This window comes from Neoarius graeffei, chromosome 17 (assembly GCF_027579695.1).
Source record: "Neoarius graeffei isolate fNeoGra1 chromosome 17, fNeoGra1.pri, whole genome shotgun sequence".
In the NCBI taxonomy this organism is placed as follows: domain Eukaryota; kingdom Metazoa; phylum Chordata; class Actinopteri; order Siluriformes; family Ariidae; genus Neoarius; species Neoarius graeffei.
In genome coordinates, this window is record NC_083585.1 from 25,442,029 (window position 1) to 25,456,905 (window position 14,877).

Genomic DNA, 14,877 nt, shown 5'->3' on the forward strand with positions numbered 1-14,877 from the left:
TACTTTTTGAACCTCCAGCCCCAGCTCCACCTTCTCCGGAACCATCGACACCAACACCACGGGGACCTCCTCGTTCCAGTGTTTTAGCAGATTGAGGTGGTAAATCTGTAGCGCCCCACCCCTGTCTGTTCGCCTCACCTCATAGTCAATGTCCCCGACTCGCCGTGTGATCTCAAAGGGTCCTTGCCACCTGGCGATCAATTTGGAGCTTGACGTGGGCAGCAACACGAGTACCTTATCTCCTGGTGTGAATTCCCTAAGGCTCATGCCCCTGTCGTACAGACGGACTTGACGTTCTTGGGCCTGCCGCAAATTCTCCTGGGTTAGGTGCGTGAGTGTGTGGAGTTTGGCGCGCAGGTCGATAACGTATTGAATTTCGTTTTTACTAGTTGAAGGTCCCTCCTCCCAATTTTCACGCAGCACATCTAGAATGCCACGCGGCTTACGCCTGTATAATGATTCGAATGGGGAGAACCCTGTGGAGGCTTGCGGGACCTCTCACACTGCGAATAACAGGGGCTCGAGCCATTTATCCCAGTTGCGTGCGTCTTCGCTTACAAATTTCCTAATTATATTCTTGAGGGTGCGATTTAAACTGTTTGACTAAGCCATCCGTTTGTGGGTGATAAACGCTGTTGCGGATAGGCTTAATTCCCAGTAACCCATACAGCTCATGCAGTGTGCGTGACATAAACGTAGTGCCTTGATCAGTCAGAATCTCTTTGGGGATTCCGACTTGGGAGATGACGCGGAAGAGTGCTTTTGCAATACTACATGCTGAGATATTGCGAAGAGGCACTGCTTCTGGATATCGCGTTACATAGTCCACCAGAACTAAAATAAAGCAATATCCTCATGCTGACTGATCTAATGGCCCGACGAGATCCATCCCAATTCTTTCGAACGGGGTCTCAATTAATGGCAGCGGGCGCAAAGGCGCTTTTGGAATGGCTGCGGGATTTACTAACTGGCATTCATGGCATGCCGTACACCACCTACGGACATCGCCCCGAATCCCTGGCCAATAGAACCGGGCCATTATTTGGGCTAGTGTCTTATCCTGCCCTAAGTGTCCGGCCATGGGATTAAAGTGAGCTCTTTGGGATTAAAAGCTGTGTTATTGGTTCCTTAGTCTGAGTGTCCTGCATCACTCGGTATAATCTATCCTTAATAATGGAAAAATAGGGGAAGGATGGTGTGGCGTTTTGGCTGGAGAGTTTGACCATCGATTACTCTCACTTGGCCAAACGCGTGCCGCAGAGTCTCGTCTCGCAACTGCTCTAACAGTAAATCCATAAGGGAATCTCTGAGAGAGGGAGGAGGAGCAGGCTGCTCCTCACTCTGACACGGTGATGACATAGACGGCTCTGTGACAGCTGCTCCCGCCAATGCCACTCTGGGACCTCCCCTCGCTAAACTATGGCAGGCTCCACTCTTCACTAAATGCGTCATTAATTCCCTAAATCCCAGCCAATCAGTCCCCAGAATTATCGAGCAGGTAAGGCAAGGATTAACCACCGCCTTTACTCTAAATTTTTCCCCTCTAAATAGAATGTGGACCGACACTAAAGGGTAGTTGTGAACATCCTCGTGCACACACACCTTCACCAATTGTGCTCTCCCCAATGCCTCGTCTTGCACCAGGCTTTGGTGGATGGAGGTCTGATTACAGCCGGAGTCCACCAAAGCTTGATACGTACCCCCTTGGATACTCACCGTAGTGCAGCAGATTAAGTCAATATTCCAGAAGAATCGTTCACTTTGTGATACAAGCACCAAATTTGGCATGAACAATGATAAGGACCCACTTTTTTAGAAAAGCCTCTTAGCCGCCTGAAAATCCAAGATGGCGGCCATTTTTAAAGATGGCCGCCATGTTAAATGGAAAGTAAAGGTTTTCAGTGTAGAAATTGATGTATGGACATATTGTGATGTTCTGGGCATCACATTATATACAATTTGGCATGACACATTCATTAGTGCCAAAGCAAATCCAAGACAACAGGTATTTTAAACTCAAATTCTCAGTTTCCATCATAAGTTGATTAGAAATGCGATTTTAAAAAGTAGTAAAAGTCCAAGGTCCAAATGATCTTTATCCACGTAAAAATATTGTAATCAATCTCAATTGATGTTCTTTTTATAAGAGAGTGATGTCAAAGCACAACCAGGGCACACTGGTGACATCATAGCTGTGAGACTCAGCATGGGGTTCGGTGTCAGCTAAGTACTATACTCACTAGTTGTAGTGTACTAACTATAGGACTCACTGTAGTTACAGTATAGTTTAGTATCCTAAATGCTATCTAATCAGCCCTGTATATACACAAACTAGTAGGCCTAGTCTAGATAGTTGTAGTATTGTAGTTAGATAGCCACACCTGAATTGACAGGATGTGCCAGCGCGGGATAGCCGAGCCAAGGGTAATGGGGCTTTAATTACCCAGATGGTGTACAGATCGCATGGGACTTAAATGGCACTGGATGAACGATTGGGCTAGGTGTAGAGCACTGATGTTTGAACCTAGTTGTATCCCATACTTCAATGTGCTTAGGTATTTCCACAGTTTTTTACAGTTGGGTGGTAAAAGGATAGCCCCTCGGCCTAAACCGTCACACAAAATGTCCACTTCCAATCTGCTGAGTGGTGTATCTCAAACTGACTGGACAAAATGTTGTCTTTGTCAGACAGATAAAAAGGAAGAATTGAAAACTCCTCCAACACATTATCCTTGCAGTCTTGATGGTTATTCTATGATTGCCACAAATTTACCACTCTTTCAAGCAATTAATCAGCTGCCAATCAGGTTAGACGTGTCGCGATTGGATGATGGAGGTGGTACTGAAGACACACTGTGAAGGAATAATGCAAAATATCACCAAAGCTGCCGTTTGATGTTCAGTAACGGCAAGCTTGAGCGTGCAAGAAAAAGGGCAGCAGGTGTCCAGAATGACCCTGATGAGGAACACTCAAAAATGCGAAGAACTACCCTTGAAGTGCAGCAGTGTTTCCTTTGTGAAAAGATGGAACCTTTCTGAACTGCAGCAGGCAATGACCATGCAGCTGAATGACAGACTCAATAAATGTGCTCGTAACCTGAGTGATTGTAAACTTCTCGCTCTTTTGAGTGGTGGAGATGTAGTAGCACAGGAGTTGAAGTATCATTCCTCCTGTTTATCAGCTCTGTATAATACCCTGTCCACACTAGGGATTTTGTACCGATACGATACTACTTTCGTACCGCAACACCTGTCCACACTAGCAACTATACCGGTACTGTAGCGGTATAACTGTATCGGTACGAAACCCACAAATGTATGGGTTTCGTACTGGAACAGTATCGGTACTGTAGCACTTCGCTGTAGTGTGGACAGATGAAGCAGTTCTGTATCGATACAAATATAATGTGCATGCGCAAAGTCACACACCTCAATCGATGTCTTCGCTGAATAAAATAGTGAAGAACGGAGATTCGTTTTCTTTGTTTCTTTCTTAACTGCCTCGCGCGTTTTATACGATTCGACTGAATAAATGACCACCAGAAATACAGACTGTACATTGACAACAAAAAGCACACACACGTTTCATCCGCCATATTCTTGGAAGGAAGTTACTCGGTAACCATGGAAACATTTCGCGCACGCGCATTTCAACTACCGTGAAAGAAAACCACAAACATTTCTCGCTAGTGTGGACAGATGCACTAAACTGTACCGGTATACTTTGTATCGATACAGTTATACCACTATCGTACCAGTATATATGTGAACACAGCATAACCGAGAGAGGGCACATCTGTTATCAGCAGAAAACCAAGACAAAAATGGAATGTCACCAGAAAAGGAAGCACTCCCACTGGTGTTCTCAGAGTTGCTTACTTATGTAACTGAGAATAGAAACAACAGGGATGAGCCTGTTGTTTTTCGACTTGCAGAGCTGGTTAACCTGTACAAGCAGAGGCTTCAACAATTTGTAACAGACATCCCAGATGTAAATGCCACCAGATTGAAAGACAGGCTTTTGGCAGAGATTCCTGAGCTGGAAGCATTCAAGAAAGGAAGAGATGTTCTTCTGGCATTCAGAAAAGACATTGGTCCAGTTATGTCAGATGCATCAAACTATTCTGATGCTATTATTCTTGCCACTGCTGCCAAAATAGTTCAAAGGCAAATGGTTGACCATAAGTGCAAGTTTGAGGGTAATTTCCATGAGTGCTCTGCAACTGACTCAGTACCTCAAGCTTTGCTTCAGTTTGTCTGTATGATTGAACATGGGGCTGACATAAAATCTCAGCTGAGGTTTGGAGCAACCAAGACAGACCTGGCTATGGCTCAGCTTCTTCAGTATAACTGCTTCTCGAAGTACAAAGAAGGTGCTGTGACTCAAAGGCATTCAAAAGATCGTGAAACGCCATTCCCTGTTCACATAGGGATGTCTGTACATTCAAAGACCAGGAAGAGACACTTATCAAGCTGCCTGCATCTGGGCCCAAGCAACTTTATGTCAAATGCATACAGAGAGCCCAGCCAACTGGGGTTGGTGAAAAGAAGGTGAAATTTGGAAAATAGTTTGGGCAACACTCCCACCAATAGCCCAGAGCTGTCAACAGTTGACAAAATGCAGGTGCAAGACTGAATGCTTTGGAAGGTGCAAATGCTACCGCTTTGGCCTTAGATGTACACAGCTGTGTGCCTGCAAATGTGATGATTCATTTTAGTTGCAATCTATGCAATTTGCCATTCCAAGACAATACTCTACCAACTAGCCCAATAGGTGTCGAATTCAGTGCCAAAATACACTATTTATGCAATTCATTTGTTTTTTATCTTCATAATATACCACAATTTAGAATTTCTAAATGCAGAACTGAATTTCCCATACTCAAAAACCTATTTTTAGACTCCAAGATCATTAAAAATGGATTATCCAATCATAATAGAGACAAAAATCACATACTGTGGAAGGGCGACCATCTTGGAAAATGGCGGCTATATTGTTGTTGGGTTTTTTTTTGCGTGGCTAACGGGATTTTTGGGTAAAGTCGGTCTAGAAGATGATTTGTGCCAAATTTCATGCTTGTATCACAAAGTGAAAGATTCTTACACTAATCTGCTGCACTACCGGTATGCGATACGCTCCAGCCCGATCAAGGGCGGTCCCTGGCATGTCGGGGATCCAGACCACCGCGCCCACCTCCATCACTGAGCACTGATGCTGGAGGTTCCCCGGTTCCCCGCAGCGCCAGCATACCAGCCCAGGCTCTCCCTATGCACTGGTGTTCCGGACATCACTCACCTGAAGGGGATAAGACACAGACAAGGAAGTAGGAAACGGTAGGGCACCGCGGGTGTGGCGGGCCAGCTGGGGTGGAGCTGGCCCCCGCCTCCGTGGTGAGGGAATGGGGCGAGGATGGGGAGCAGAGGGAGAGAGAGAAGAGAGGGGAGAAGAGGAGACACGCTGTCCTGCCATCGGAACGGCCACCATATGGTCCTCCGCCAGCTCGGTGGCCTGATCCAGCGAGGCCGGGCGATGGCACTGGACCCACTCTGCTGTTCCTTCCGGAAGTTGGGCAACGAATTGTTCCAGCGCCACCAGGTCAATGATTCCCTTGGCACCGCGGTTGTCGGCCCTCAGCCACTGCCGGCAGGCGTCCCGGAGTTGCTGGCCAAACGTGAACGGCCGGCCGACCTCCTCCAGGTGCAGCACGCGGAAGCGCTGCCGTTGCTGTTCCGGGGTGCGACCCACACATTGGAGGACAGCCCTGCGGAGGTCCACATAGACCAGCTGGCTGTCGGCGGGGAGCTGTAGCGTGGTCAGCTGCGCCTCGCCTGTTAGCAGAGGGAGGAGGCGCGCCGCACGCTGTTCCACCGGCCAACCCCATGCCTCTTCTGCCTGCTCAAAAAGAGCGAGGAAGGCTTATGGGTCCGCATGATGACCCCACTTCATTAGGGTGAGGTGGGGAGGGTCCGCGGCGGTGGTGATCATGGGCCCCGCTGACGCGAGTAGGTGCCAGAACGCCTGGCGATCTTCCTGCTGCGCCAGCACCAGGGCTTCGAACCGTTGTTCCTGCTCCTTCCGGAGGGCGATCAGCGCCTGGTGCTGGCTATGTTGGGCCGTGGCGAGGGCATGGATCAGGTCCTTGAAGGGGGGAGGACTCCATGGAGCTGTTCTCTTCTGCACTCCGTCCCGGGTTTCAGCACCACTGTAGAATCAGACCAGGTGGGTGGAGCACAGAAGCACAGCAGGCCAGAACTGAGTTCTCAAAACCACTTTATTTTTAGCTTTTCAGCTTTTACACACACTCTCCCAGGCACACACACAAGTGTTCAGGTTGGGGGAGAGCCCCCTTCCTCTGCTCTCTCCTCTTATAGGGCACGGTCACTGGGGAAGACACACAAATACAGGTTAATTCCCATCAGGTGCAGTGATTTTACCACTTACCTTCCCTGACTCTGCCCTCCATTCACAGACCGACACTTGACCACGCTCCCGCTGCCACAATGACCTAAAACATCATCAGATTTTCACACAAGTCCTAAAAGTAGATAAAGAGAACCTAGTTAAACAAATGAGACAAAAATATGATACTTGGTCATTTATTTATTGAGGAAAATGATCCAATATTACATATCTATGAGTGGCAAAAGTATGTGAACCTCTAGGATTAGCAGTTAATTTGAAGGTAAAATTAGAGTCAGGTGTTTTCAATCAATGGGATGACAATCAGGTGTGAGTGGGCACCCTGTTTAATTTAAAGAACAGGGATCTATCAAAATCTGATCTTCACAACACGTGTCATGGCACGAACAAAGGAGATTTCTGAGGACCTCAGAAAAAGTGTTGTTTATGCTCATCAGGCTAGAAAAGGTTACAAACCATCTCTAAAGAGTTTGGACTCCACCAGGAGGAAATTCAAGACCATTGTTACCCTCCCCAGGATTGGTCGATCAACAAAGATCAATCCAAGAGCAAGGCATGTAATAGATGGCAAGGTCACAAAAGACCCCAGGGTAACTTCGAAGCAACTGAAGGCCTCTTTCACATTGGCTAATGTTCATGAGTCCACCATCAGGAGAACACTGAACAACAATGGTGTGCACGGCAGGGTTGCAAGGAGAAAGCCACTGCTTTCCAAAGAGAACATTGCTGCTAGTCTGCAGTTTGCTAAAGATCACATGGACAAGCCATAGGCTATTGGAAAAATGTTTTGTGGACGGATGAGACCAAAATAGAACTTTTTGGTTTAAATGAGAAGCGTTATGCTTGGAGAAAGGAAAACACTACATTCCAGCATAATAACCTTATGGTGAAACATGGTGGTGGTAGTATCATGGTTTGAGCCCGTTTTGCTGCATCTGGGCCAGGACGGCTTGCCATCATTGATGAAATAATGAATTCTGAACTATACCAGCAAATTCTAAAGGAAAATGTCAGGACATCTGTCCATGAACTGAATCTCAAGAGAAGGTGGGTCATGCAGCAAGACAACAACCCTAAGCACACAAGTCATTCTACCAAAGAATGGTTAAAGAAGAATAAAGTGAATGTTTTGGAATGGCCAAGTCAAAGTCCTGACCTTAATCCAATCGAAATGTTGTGGATGGACCTGAAGCGAGCAGTTCATGTGAGGAAACCCATCAACATCCCAGAGTTGAAGCTGTTCTGTACAGAGGAATGGGCTAAAATTCCTCCAAGCCAGTGTGCAGGACTGATCAACAGTTACCGGAAATATTTAGTTGCAGTTATTGCTGCACAAGGGGGTCACACCAGATACTGAAAGCAAAAGTTCACATACTTTTGCCACTTACAGATATGTACAGTAATATTGGCTCATTTTCCCCAATAAATAAATGAGCAAGTATAATATTTTGTCTCATTTGTTTAACTGGGTTCTCTTTATCTACTTTTAGGACTTGTGTGAAAATCTGATGATGTGTTAGGTCATATTTATGCAAAAATATAGAAAATTCTAAAGGGTTCACAAATTTTCAAGCACCACTGTAATTTGTGCACAGGGCATTATCATGCTGACTCTTTAGTGAAGGAAAATCTTAATGATACAATTGCTTCCAACTTTGTCGCAACACTTTGGTGTGTAATGTGCAGGTGTGTCCCCCCCCCCCCCCCCCACACACACTACTGTGCAAAATTCTTCAGCACATGCAAAGTAATGCTGTAGAGCCAAAGCAATGAGTCCTTAAAAATAATGAAATTCAATTTTTTTTTAAATGACACTATAACTTTGGTAATTATTAATTAATCACACTATAATTTTTAATAATACTATAGAGAGCAGTAAACAGTAATAAATGAAACTAAGTCAATATTTGGCATGATGACCCTTTGCCATGGTGGTGCAGTGGTTGACACTGTCACCTCAGAGCAAGAAAGTTCTGAGATTGAACCTGCTGGTCGCCTGGGACCTTTTTGTTTGGAGTTTGCATGTTCTCCTCGTGCCTGTGTAGGTTTTTTTTTTCCCCCTGGCACTCTCTTTTCCTCCCACAGTCCAAAGACATGAGGATTAGGTCAATTGACGACTCTAAATTGCCTAAAGGTGTGAATGTGCTAGTTGTTAGTTTCTGTGCTAGCCCCATGATAGATTGGCAACCTATCCAGATTGCACCCCGCCTCTCACCTGAAGTCAGCTGGGATTGGCTCCAGCTCGCCTATTTGCTTTCAAAAAATAGCAGTCTCAGGTACAGTGAGTGCAGTTTTATAAGGCAATGAGCTCTAAGTTTTACTGAGCATATTGCAGAACCAGTCACAGTTCTTCTGGAGACTTTAACTGTCACATATCTTTGCAGCAAAACCCAGCAGCCTTCATTATGTTTTTTTTTTTGTCTGAAAAGTGTCTCATCTCATCTCATTATCTCTAGCCGCTTTATCCTGTTCTACAGGGTCGCAGGCGAGCTGGAGCCCATCCCAGCTGACCACGGGCGAAAGGCGGGGTACACCCCGGACAAGTCGCCAGGTCATCACAGGGCTGACACATAGACACAGACAACCATTCACACTCACATTCACACCTACGGTCAATTTAGAGTCACCAGTTAACCTAACCTGCATGTCTTTGGACTGTGGGGGAAACCGGAGCACCCGGAGGAAACCCACGCGGACACGGGGAGAACATGCAAACTCCGCACAGAAAGGCCCTCACCGGCCACGGGGCTCGAACCCGGACCTTCTTGCTGTGAGGCGACAGCGCTAACCACTACACCACCGTGCCGCCTCTGAAAAGTGTCTCTTACTTAATATGGTGCTACCAAAATAAAATTTTGTGCTGGAAAACTAATGTTGAAATCAAAAAATGTTTTTTTGTACTAACTTGATAATGGGGTGCCAAAGACTTTTGCATAGTACTAGACTGTATATATGTATTGTGTGTGTGTGTGTGTATACACCATAACATTATGACCACTGATAGATCAACATTATAACCACTGAAAGTTGAAGTGAATAACATTGATTATCTCATTACAATGGCATGTGTCAGGGAGTGGGATATATAGGCAGCAAGAGTACATTCAGTTCTTGAAGTTGATGTGTTGTAAGCAGGAAAACTGGGCAAGCATAAGGATCTGAGAGAATTTGACAAGGGCCAAATTGTGATGGCTAGAAGACCGGGTATGAGCACCTCCAAAATGACACATCTTGTGGTGTGTTCCCGGTATGCAGTGGTTAGTACCTACTAAAAGTGGTCCAAGGAAGAACAACTGGTGAACTGGTGACAGAGCCATGGGTGTTAAAGTCTAACTGATTCGCATGGGGCACGAAGGCTAGCCCATATGGTCCAATCCCACAGAAGAGCGACTGTAGCACAAACTGCTGAAAAAGTTAATGCTGGCTAAAACAGAAAGGTTTGGCACACTTTGGCACATCAACTTTGAGAACTGACTCTTCTCTTGCTGCCTAATATATCCCACCCCTTGACAGGTGCCACTGTAACGACAATGTAATTCACTTTACCTGCAAGTGTTTTTGATTTTCTGGCTGATCGATGTATATATGTATTATTAATGATGTGACTGAGGTGGTTTAACATGGAAACAACTCTACAGGCTCCACAGGTTGAAGGTGAATCAGTGCAGGAGATCAAAGTAGAAGTCAAAGGTGAACATTTTAAGATAACAGAGAAAAGGAAAGTGATGTTTAAATCCTACAACACATTGGTATTTATTCAGACTGATAAGCCAATCTACAATCCAGGCCAAACAGGTGATTGATTCCTGCAAATGACTATTTTCATTTTAGCTATATAAAAGTTTAATTGTTACTGATGGTGTAGCTCAAAATATCACACTATGCTTGTTTTTCCACAGTGAATTTCAGAATTGTCACTTTGGATTCTAATTTTATCCCACTTGAGCAAAAGGTAAAAGGAGAGTTTTATGTCAATATGTAAAGGCCTCCTATTTAATGACATACCAAGTTACTGCATTGTCATTTACATCAACACAAACCAATGTTGCTCCCATCTGTGTGTAACTTTATGCAGTTGAACAAATTAAACTGAATAAACAATAGCTTTCTTGTTTATACCGGTAATATGTTGAAACAATGTATTGTGGTTTGATTATTTCATAATGGAAATTAAAACATTTTAAAGCATTATTTTATACTCCACAGTACAGCACAGTGAGTCTTCAGGTAAGATAGAATCATACACAACATTACATATTTTATAACATCCTTATTCATTTGCATGCTTTTGTCTGTACATATTGTATAATGCTTCTTCAATGTCTTCACAACACTGAACTAATTGTGGGTATCTTTTGTGGAACCAAACAGGATAATAATCAGAACAGGATTGGTCAGTGGACGAACGTGTCCTCCACAGGTCTGATACTGCAGCTTTCTCATGAGCTAAATGCTGAGGCACCACAAGGACGTTATCGGTTAATTGCTGACACTGGAAAAAGGACGATAACACACAATTTTAAGGTGGAAAAGTATGGTAAGTGACATTACTAGTAACACCTGAGTTTTTACAGATGTAACCAACATAATTTATGGTCATAATAAACTGCATTTGACTTTTAGTTTTACCCAAGTTTGAGGTTACAGTAAAGGCACCAGACCAACACAGTGTCGATGAAGAGGAACTGAAGATAGAAGTTTGTGGAAAGTAAGTATAAAGTTTTGGGGGGGGGGTTCCAAAAACTGAAAAAAATTCTTAAATTTTCAGTTTTATTAAATGCATTGCATAGTCTTGACACAACTACACAAGTGTATGATATTTATCTCTCCAGGGCTCGATATTAACGATAGTCCGACTGTCCAGGACAACTAAATGTTTGGCCCGGACAAGTCAAATCCGCATCTGCCTGTCCAATGGGACAAGTTGAATATTTGTTGAAAATCACCATTTTTATAGTAATTATTCAAGAGTTACATCAATAAAGTTCCAGCAAATCTAGTTCAATCCCCTCAGTAATCCAGTCGTGTTATTGTTTATGAAATTCTGGGGAAGCCAAGTACAGTAGGTGCATGTGTAAAAATAACCATGTCATAATATTTAATTATAGATTATTAAACTTTGAATTCATCGAAATTGGAGAAATGACGATCAAATACCTCAATAAAATAAATATCTGTGGTGAATCTTCATTTCATTGGGACAGTCATTGTATTTTTCTTTTGTATGGTACACATTAATGATCACAAATGTCATAAAATATTTCATGGGAATTTTACAACAGTGCCAAACTCACTTGCAGTTTGTTTTCATTCACAACATGATTCTGTCACCCTTATTATGTCCAACTTGTTTTCTTTCAGTTTAATTTCTTTAAATCCATTTATACTTCAAGTTTTACTGGATTAATCAAGATTTAACTTTATTTCCTCCAGAAGCTTTGAATTTGGTTGAGTCTAACTCTTAAAACTGCATATCAGGTAATGGGTTATAACAACACATGCAAAATAATGGGGCATTGGATAATTTTTGTTTATTGTTACAGTTAAAGTTTGAGTTTTATTGAAAAATTATAAATCACTAAAAGGAGTTAATCATTATAATGATTATCATAACTATACCTGCTTTTTGGTAAACTTTGTTAACCACTTTCCTTTCATTGAACTAGTAAATACATACAATGCTGTCCAATTGATGCACCTTAGATTTCTGTTCCTGGTTATAATCATATAGATTGTTGATTCAGTCTTAGGTGTGTTTTTATTTGTAGCTAGGCTATTTATACATTTGTTCATGAAGAAAAATGTAAAAAAGATTAACGAAAAATGACTAAGAATAGTAGATTTTTTCACTCACTTGGTGTTTTCTATAAGAACCTTAATGTCTGGTGGAATGACGCATGCACCAATCTCTATAGGAAGAAGCATGTTCTTTATGGTACGGTAGCCAATACATGCCAAAACTATGCACAGTTCTTTTAACATTTTTATAGTCAGTTGATACTTGATAATACGAGAAAGTCTTTAAAACAACCACAGCAGAAACTATTAAAAAGATTGATGAACACGCATCTGTTTTTTCCACAAACGCTCATTTCAGTTGAAATTTTTGTAATTCATGACAAAAAACTGGGCAGAGGAATGTCCATTTAAACATCACACTGCATCATTCCACTGGACTTGATGGTAGTAATAAAAAAGGTTATGGTCAGGACAAATGAAAAATCTTGCTGCTTGTCTGAGTGGACAAGTGGATTAAAAAGTTAATGTTGAGCCCTGCTCTCATGCTGTATATCATTACATATGAGGATTTATGGATGTTGTATTGAAACTCTATGAAATGAAGGTACACATATGGACAACCAGTGCCTGGTCAAGCAGTGGCGCAAGTGTGCCGGAAATTTAGGCAGAGTTTTTATGCGGGACCGTTGATTACACCCTGTCTGAGTGAAACTGTTGAGGTATGTATGTAACACTATAAACAGGCAATCATTTCTCTCTCTCTTGCTCTCTTGTGAAATAATTATCACCATATGTTTATGGATGTTCCCATAGATAAGTCAGACTGGCTGTGCATTTCTTATAATCAATGCATCAATCTTCCTGACTACTGAATTTGAACAGAAGCTTGAAGATCAACTTCATGTTACTGTTACACTCAAAGAGGAAGGAACAGGTGAGTCAGTAACAGATTATTTAAAACAAATATAAAAAACAGAAGCTAGCACTATGAGCAGACAGACTCCTAATGTTATACATTATATTTATTATTATATACTGCCCAACCCAAAAAAAGTCACCATTTGGATTTAAATGAGCAAATACATAAGCGCCTTTGATTGGATAATTACTGCGGTGATTAATGTGTTTCAGCTGGCAACAATTCTTTTAACCCTAACTGATGCAGTGAGTAGCTTCTCATTTCTTAAACAAACATGTCAGAAGATGTATCTTGTGCTCATGGAAAAGATGTTACTGTATTTCAAAAGGGTCAAATTATTGGCCTGCATCAAGCAAAGAAAACACCTAAGGAGATTGCTGAAATAATTGGAATTGGGTTAAGAACTGTCCAACCCATTATTAAAACCTGGAGAGATAGTAATGAACCATCAACTTCTTCAAAAAATGTGGTTAGAAAAAGACCCTGACTGATCATGATCAGAGAGCACTTAAATGCTTGGTGAACTCAAATCATAAAACAAATCGACAGTAGAATTCAGGGTTATGTTTAATAGCGAAATTAAGACCATTTCCACACTCACAATGTGATGAGAACTCGCAGGATTGGTACTAAACAACTGTGTGGTCATAAGAAAACCACTTGTTAGTGAGACTAATCAGGAGAAAAGGCTTCAATTTCCTAGGGAGCATAAAGATTGGACACTGGAGAAAGAAAAAAAAAAGTCATGTGGTCTGATGAGTCCAGATTTTCCCTATTCCTGAGTGATGGGTGTGTCAGGGTAAGAAGGGAAGTGCAAGAAGCGATGCACCCATCATGCATAGTGGCCACTGTACAAGCCTCTGGAGGCAGTGTTATGATCTGTGGTTACTTCAGTTGGTGAGGTTGAGCCTCAGCAACGTTATGGGGCAATAAAATGAAGTCAATTGATTACTTGAATGAACTGAATGACCAGGTTATCATATCAATGGATTTTTTTTCTTCCCTGATGGCACAGGCAAAAAATTAGGGCTAAGATTGTGAAAGAGTGGTTCAGAAAGCATGAGGAATCATTTTCATGCATTAACTGGCCTCCACAAAGTCCTGAACTTAATCCCATTTGAGAATCTTTGGGGTGTGCTGTAGAAGACTTTATGCAGTGGTTTGACTCTTCCATCCTCAACACAAGATCTCAAGGAAAAATTAATACAACTCTGGACTGAAATAAATGTTGTGACATTGCATAAGATCATCGAAACAATGCCACAGCGAATGCATACCATAATCAAAGCCAAAGGCGGTCCAACCAAATATTAGAGTGCATGACTTTTTTTTTTGGCAGGCCTTTAACAAGATTTGCGTTTATATTTTATAACAGCATACCACAATTTGTTTCTTTTTGCTTAGATATTTCCTTGGAGAAATCTGAAAGGATAAGACTTTCTTTCCAAATCGGTAAAGTGGAAATCCTTGATACACCAAAAAATTTTGAACGGGGAAAATTTATAGAAGGAAGAGTAGGTGTTTTTTTTCTTCAAACTTTGTTTGCTTATTGCTATTTCTTTTATGCTTATAATGTTTGACAATACTGTGACAATAATTCTTTTTTCCCTGATCAACAGATTAAAGTTACTACCTTCAGTGGAACACCAATTCCTAACAAGAAGGTGTACCTTTCAGAACGTGAACGGTGGGATCAAAAGTTACTACTTAATCTCACTACAGGTAGTAATGGATTGGTAAACTTCTCAGTCACTTCACCTGAACCTCCTACAACAGAGATAACATTGAGGGTAGGGTA

General features: G+C 42.4%; 1 protein-coding gene across 3 annotated transcripts in view; it reads left to right on the forward strand.

Annotated features, from left to right (window-relative positions):
* The window catches only part of LOC132901468 (alpha-2-macroglobulin-like), a 55,310-nt gene that overhangs the window by 15,017 nt on the left and 25,416 nt on the right, over nt 1–14,877 (forward strand). For 2 of the 3 annotated variants that reach the window (XR_009656857.1, XM_060943880.1), the window contains exons 4-12: nt 10,060–10,216; nt 10,321–10,373; nt 10,628–10,648; nt 10,793–10,958; nt 11,045–11,129; nt 12,765–12,879; nt 12,974–13,094; nt 14,484–14,593; nt 14,699–14,869. Coding sequence is in view for 2 of the 3 variants with exons in the window: in XM_060943880.1 (XP_060799863.1) it covers nt 10,060–10,216; nt 10,321–10,373; nt 10,628–10,648; nt 10,793–10,958; nt 11,045–11,129; nt 12,765–12,879; nt 12,974–13,094; nt 14,484–14,593; nt 14,699–14,869 (999 nt within the window). In the remaining variant the exon portion in view is untranslated. The remainder of the gene's footprint in view (nt 1–10,059; nt 10,217–10,320; nt 10,374–10,627; nt 10,649–10,792; nt 10,959–11,044; nt 11,130–12,764; nt 12,880–12,973; nt 13,095–14,483; nt 14,594–14,698; nt 14,870–14,877) is intronic. The other variant, XM_060943881.1, reaches the window with a different exon arrangement.